General features: G+C 55.1%; 1 protein-coding gene across 6 annotated transcripts in view; it reads right to left on the bottom strand.

Moving 5' to 3' along the window:
- The window catches only part of SLC66A1 (solute carrier family 66 member 1), a 17701-nt gene that overhangs the window by 2411 nt on the left and 8762 nt on the right, over positions 1-6528 (bottom strand). For 2 of the 6 annotated variants that reach the window (XM_037730307.1, XM_017506002.2), the window contains exons 3-7: positions 2696-2825; positions 1890-1977; positions 1099-1241; positions 857-949; positions 109-294 (exon numbers count right to left, since the gene is read on the bottom strand). In XM_037730307.1, coding sequence (XP_037586235.1) covers positions 109-294; positions 857-949; positions 1099-1241; positions 1890-1977; positions 2696-2825 — 640 coding nt within the window. Of the gene's footprint in view, positions 1-108; positions 295-856; positions 950-1098; positions 1242-1889; positions 1978-2695; positions 2826-4252; positions 4292-6528 lie in introns of those variants that run through there. The other 4 variants (XM_037730324.1, XM_017506047.2, XM_037730314.1 and 1 more) reach the window with 3 other exon arrangements.

Genomic DNA, 6528 nt, shown 5'->3' with positions numbered 1-6528 from the left:
GAAGAGACAGATGGAGGGAGGGAGGGAGAGGGATGAGTGCTGAAGCTGAGCGCAGGCAGGAGCTCCCTGGCCCCACCCTGCACCTGCCTCACGCGCCCTGAAGGATACGACGGTGTCGAGCAGCAGTACACCCAGGCTGCCCACAAGCCAGGGCAGGTGGTGCAGCAGGTAGCTGCCCTTGCTCTGGCCCTCCTCCGGGTTTTTGAGCAGCACACTCAGCCCGTACAGCGTGTTCCCCAGCATCACCAGCGCAAACAGTGAGTAGGAGATCCCCTGGGTGGACTTCCGGAGGAACTGGGGCAGGAGGGGGTCGGGTCAGAGACCTCAAACAGGCCTCTTGTCACTCTGGATTATAACTGTCCACATGTCCACCTGCCCTACCACAGAGCACCTGCTCTGAGCTGATCTTTCACTGAGTGCCCAGTGTCTGACATGGGCCCGACACACAGAAGGGCCTCATCTGGCACTCCTCCCACCAACAGAGGAGCCCTTCCAGGCCCCTGCCCAGGTCCACAGGAGACCGTGGCTGTGCCAGGCCTGCTGGCCCCATTCTACCCTGGCAGGCCTCCCCTCCCCGACTCCCCAGGTTTTCCTCTCCCCGCGGGCCTCCAAGCTCAGCCCCTCACCTTCCCCTGACCTCCCGCTTCCCCAAGACACACATGGGTCTCTTGGTAGCCTGGCTGGCAGGCCATACCACGCCCATTTTCCAGAAGCAGAAATGGAGGCTCGGAATTGGATTAGCTTGCCAAGCCCAGACTTTCTGAACCAAGGCTCCTATGCTGTGTACCCAGAGGGCCAGGGCAGCCAGGCCGGCTCTCCTCCACTTGGCCCCACCCGGCCCCTGCTGGAGGCTCACGTTGGTGCGGATCTGAGGCAGCCGGGACAGCAGGTACAACACACTGGAGACCGAGCCGATGACGAAGCCAATGATTTCCTGCCGAGTAAAGGGCTGTGGGGCAGAAGGGGGCACTTGGTGCCTCGTAGGGGCCAGAGGGGCAGAGAAATCCCTCCTCAGAGGGTGACCCCCACCCCACTTAACGCCCACAAGGCTGCGGAGGGGAGAGCCCTGGGGATGAGCCAGCCACGCCCACGCCTCACCTTGCTGCCTGGCTCCACGGACAGGAGCACCCGCCCCCGGAAGGTTTCCCTCGGGGCAGCCATGGGCCCAGTGGCGCTCAGTAGCGGTGTGGCGCACACCGTCCCCATGAGGAACAACAGCACAGAGTTGATGGGGGCAGACACTGCACACGAGGCAGGAGGGAAGCTGAGGTTAGATGGCTGAGTGGCAGCAGACGGACTGGGGGCTGAGGCCTGGCCTTGCCTCTCAGGGGCTGTGTGACCTTCGTAAGTGACCTAACCTCTTTGAGCTTTCATTCTTCATCTGTCGAATGGATACAACAGTACTCTTCTAGAGTTGTAAAGGTAAAATGCTGAGGGCAGGGGAGTCAGGCGGGGGTTATACGAAGCAGAAATGCTGATGAGACACAACTCCCTCCCCAAGTGCCTCCCCGGGTCCGTATGGCCTCAGCTGACCTTGTCTCCTGCTCCTGAAGGCTGGGGCAGAAGCAGCCTTGGTGACTTGTCCTCGTTTCCCCAGCTCCAAGCCCAGGGCTGGACACAGAGGAGGGGCTGGAGCTGGGTCTGCTGAATGAGGCCTTGGGCGAACAGAACTGGCCTGTGGTCGGGGTCAGGATTCACTCACTGCCCTCAAGCCTCTATCTTGGCCAGTTAAGGCTCAGGCTCTTAGATAAGGCCCGGGGAAGGCTTTCCGAGGTTTGGGTTATCACCCAGCCATGGGAAACCTGCTTCCTCCCACACTCCAGGCGCACTCCCCCCAGCCCCTCAGGCTGCTGGTAGAGGATCTGACAGAGGGCAGCCCCCATACTCACACAGAGAGGGGCGTTTCCTGAACTTGTAGTAAAAGTACAGCGTCAGCATCACCAGGTCTGCCAAGACGTAATATACCGCCGTGTAGGTCTGTAAGAGACACGGGGGTCCCGGGCATTGGCGCAATCCCAGGGTCTGGGGCCACGCTGCAGCAGCCCTCTGCCACATCCCAGCTGGGTGACCCTGACCAGGTCATTTCACCTCTCTGCGTTTCTGTTTCCTTATCTGGCAAGGAAGAGCTCACCTGGCAGAATGACAAATCAGGTGGGCAAAAGCCCAGCAAAGATCTAGGCCAACAAGTGCCACTGAACAGGTGGTCAGCGCTAGCAGTCAGGACGAAACAGGACTCCACGGCGAAGTGATGGCTCTGGTTTGGCCTGACACCAGGGCAGTTAGAACTTTTTGGTCCACTTGGGGAGACAGTGCCTTCCTGACTGGGAGCACCAGCTCTGCCTGTCCACAGGAGTGGGATGGCATCTGGGCCTCCCACGAAAAAACTCCCTTTCTCCTCGAGGGGCCCACACTCTGAAAGCTTGGTCAGCATTCTAGCACCCTGGAGGTGGAAGACCTGGCAATGTTCCTGTTAGATGTGCTCATATTGCAGATGGGGAAACTGAGGCCCAAAGAAGAACAGTGACCTGTCCACAGTCACAGTTTGGCAGACAGAAGGCGTGGAGCCCTCACAAGATGGAATGATGGGTCAGGGTTCCGGAGACCGGGTGGGGCAAAGAGCCTGGCATCTGCTCAGGCAACCCTGCAGGGTGAGGCAGGGTTAGGGTTAGTGCCACCTTCCCGGGGACCGGCCCACCTGCAGGGGCAGCTGGTCAGCAAGGAAGGAGCCGATGAGGTTGCAAGAGTCTCCGCCGATCCAGCCCAGGAGGAACCACAGGGACAGTGCCTGGTCCATGTTGCCTGTCTTGTAGGCTTTGATGAACTGGCTGTGGAAGAGGAAGAGGAGGGGACGCATGTTCAGGCCGCCTTACAGGGGACACTGCCCAGAGGAGACAACCACGGGAGGGTGACGCAGAGATGGAAAGGAGGAGGCCTGGGGGCCCATCCTCTCCATGGGCGGGGTCCTCAGGAGTCTTCTGAGCCCTTTGGTGGATTCCCCTGGAGAATCCCTTCTAAGCCGAGGGCTCTACGGCTGTGTATGTTTCCAGAAAAAGCCCAGCCTTACTCAGATTCTCCTCCACCACACCCTGGGGTCTCCAGTGGGGATCTGGGGCTTATGTAGCATCCTGAAGTTTTGTATTGGGTCCTGAGGACTGCTGCAGAGAACCCTGGATCCCTTCTTCCATGGATGTGGGAAGGTGCTGGAAAGGGACATGCAGGCCAAAGGCCTTGGCATGCCAGGTATCCAGGAGCAGCTGCAGCCAAGACAGGCAGAACCCCAGCCCAGTTCTCTTTAGAGGGCAACAGAAAAGGGCGGGGCTGAGGTGCCTGGAGCTCCACTATCAGTCATGGGCTTTTGGTCCCCTGGCTGTTTTCCCAAAGGTCCCTGGTACTGGGACCCTCTTAGGACTTCTGGCCAGATGCGAGTACGAGGCAAAAGCTGGCGGTGGAGATGAGGCCCAGGGCAATTCTGAGCCCTCTGCATGTGTGCTGACTCATTCTGTCCTCAAGGCACCCGTGCTATGCAGTCCACCACGATGACCTCCTCACTGGGTATGGAGGAAGTGGTCCCATACAGCTCAGATTCAACCCCTACCTGAGCCTCCACCCTTGCTGTTAACCACGATACATACTGCCATTTACCGTTCCCATTTCATTTTAACCACCTGCATGCATGAAGGAAAATAGACAAACATAAAGAAACTAAATGTGGCCAGACATGGCGGCTCACACCTGCAATCCCAGAACTTTGGGAGGCCAAAGCGGGTGGATCATTTGAGGCCAGAAGTTCAAGACCAGCCTGGCAACATGGTGAACCCCCATCTCTACAAAAATACAAAAATCAGCCAGGCATGGTGGTGCTTGCCTGTAATCCCAGCTACGCAGGAGGCTTTTTGAGGGAGGAGAATTGCTTGAACCCAGGAGGTGGAGGTTGCAGTGGGCCAAGATCACACCACTGCACTCCAGCCTGGGCAACAGAGTAAGACTCTGTCTCAAAAAAGAAAAGAAAAAGAAAGAAACTAACTAAATGGCAGTTCATCCCACCCATCATCCAAGTCAGAAACTACGATATGAGCATTGGCTGGGGTCTTCCCATGGCCAGGCCCTCCACCCGCCTCCTTCAATCTCCTAACCAAGCCTCTCTCCTTTCAGATCCATCCTCCCTTTCAGGAATCTTTCTAAAACCCCTGTCTCAGCCAGGAGCAGTGGCTCATGCCTATAATCCCAACGCTTGGGAGGCTGGGCATGGTACCTCACACTTGTAATCCCAGCACTTCAGGAGGCTGAGACAGGAGGTTCACTTGAGCCTAGAAGTTCAAGACCAGCCTGGGCAACACAGCAAGACACTGTCTCTACCAAAAAAAAAAAAAACCAGCCAAGCCTGGTGGTGGGCGACTGTGGTCCCAGCTACTCAGGAGGTTGAGGTGGGAGGATCACTTGAGTCCAAGAGGTTGAGGCTGCAGTGAGCTATGATTACACCACTGCACTCCAGCCTGGGTGATACAGTGAGACCCTGTTTAAAAAAAAAACCAAAAAACTGTCTTTAATAACAAATAAAAAACTAAAACCCCAGTGTCACCAAAAACTGCCAGAGCCTTCCAGTGCCCTTCAATAAGGACCCACATCCTCCGAGTGGGCCCTTGCAACTCCCCAGGCTCACTGCCCCTGGATGGCTCTCCATTCCTCCCCGCTCTGGTCTCAGAAGCCTCACCCACCCCTCCTCAGGCCCAGATGCCTCTGCATCTCTTTCACATCTCAGGAAATGTCAGTTCCTCCTCTGAGCCTCCCCTGACATCTTCTCCTTCCTCCTTTGTAACACTTGATATCCCTGTCCCTCCCAGACTCACTCAAGTTTCTTGAGGACAGGGGAGTAGCACAGGCTCAGCACTGAGAAGGCCCTTAATCAAGGTTTACCCCATAGGCCTTAGCGTAAAGCCCCTCCTCAGATGGCATTACTCAGCTTGTCTTCATCAATTACAGGAAAATGATTCTGTCCCACTCAGGAGAGACTGAGGCCTGGGGAAGGCCAGGGGACAGCCACTCTCCCTCCATCACTTAGGGCCCAGGCCTCCAGTACCCTCCCTGTTTAATCAACCAGCCCAGGCAGAAAGGGGGAGCCGTAGCCATGTCCTCAGATAGTCCTGAGGAAGTTCTCAGCCCTGGACAGGGAGCCCTCAGTCACGTATACCTGTCCAGTCTGCCTGGTGAGGGCCTCTCCAATCCTCCCTATCATCAATGCTTGCTGGAGGCTTCCACAGCCTCCAACGTGGCCCCTCTGCCTCTACTCTCTCTCTGTCACTCTGGTCCTTCCTCCCCATCACTCCCAGATTATCTTTTCAAGGATACCAGAATGGAAGCTCTGGAAAGACAAGGACAGTGTCTGTTAGGCTTACTGGCACCCAACCCAACATGGCACATGGAACAAGGGAATTCAGTAAAAACATCAAGCCTCTGATAGGGTGCCTGGAGAAAGCAAGGGGGAAGGACATCTTTTCAACACCTGGTGCTGGGACAACTGGATATCCACACGTGCAGCAGCTCACACCTATAATTCCAGCACTTTTGGAGGCTGAGATGGGTAGATCACCTGAGGTCAGGAGTTCGAGAGCAGCCTGGCCAACACAGTGAAAACCCATCTCTACTAAAAATATAAAAAGCTGTTGGGCATGGTAACACATGCTTGTAATCTCAGCTACTCAGGAGGCTGAGGCAGGAGAATCACTTGAGGCCAAGAGGTGGAGGTTGCGGTGAGCTGAGATCGCGCCACCGCACTCCAGCCTGAATAACAGAACGAGACTCTGTCTCAAAAAAAAAAAAAGGAGGAGGTTGGACTCCTATTTCACATCATTTACAAACTATAACACAAAATGGATCAAACACCTAAATGCCAAGAGATGCTGGGCACAATGGCTCATGCTGCTAATCCCAACCCTTTGGAGGCCGAGGCAGGAGGACTGCTTAAACCTAGGAGTTTGGGACCAGCTCAGACGATACAGTGAGACCCTGTTACTAAAAAAAAAAAAAAAATTAATTAGCCAGGTGTGTTGGTGCACATCTGTGGTCCCAGCTACTCAAGAGGCTGAGGTGGGAGGACCGTTTGAGCTAAGGTCAAGATTAAAATGAGCTATGTGATCACACTACTGCATTCCAGCCTGGGGAACAGAGCAAGATCATGTCTCAAAAAGAGATAAGGGTAAATCTTTGTTATCTGTATTTGGCTATGGTTTCTTAGCTATGTTACCAAAACCACAAGATACAAAGAGAAAAAATAGATTAACTGGACATCATCAAAATTAAAAACTTTTATGCTTCAGAGGACGCCATCAAGAAAGTGAAAAGCACACCAGGCAAGGTGGCTCAGGCCTGTAATCCCAGCACTTTGGGAGGCTGAAGCGAGTGGATCACCTGAGATCAGGAGTTCGAGACCAGCCTGGCCAACATGGTGAAACCCCGTTTCTACTAAAAATACAAAAATTAGCTGGGCATGGTGGCAGGCGCCTGTAGTCCCAGCTTCTCAGGAGTCTGAGG

Source organism: Cebus imitator, unplaced genomic scaffold (assembly GCF_001604975.1).
Source record: "Cebus imitator isolate Cc_AM_T3 unplaced genomic scaffold, Cebus_imitator-1.0 Scaffold15, whole genome shotgun sequence".
Taxonomy (NCBI): domain Eukaryota; kingdom Metazoa; phylum Chordata; class Mammalia; order Primates; family Cebidae; genus Cebus; species Cebus imitator.
This window is presented reverse-complemented; position numbering and strand designations above follow the sequence as displayed.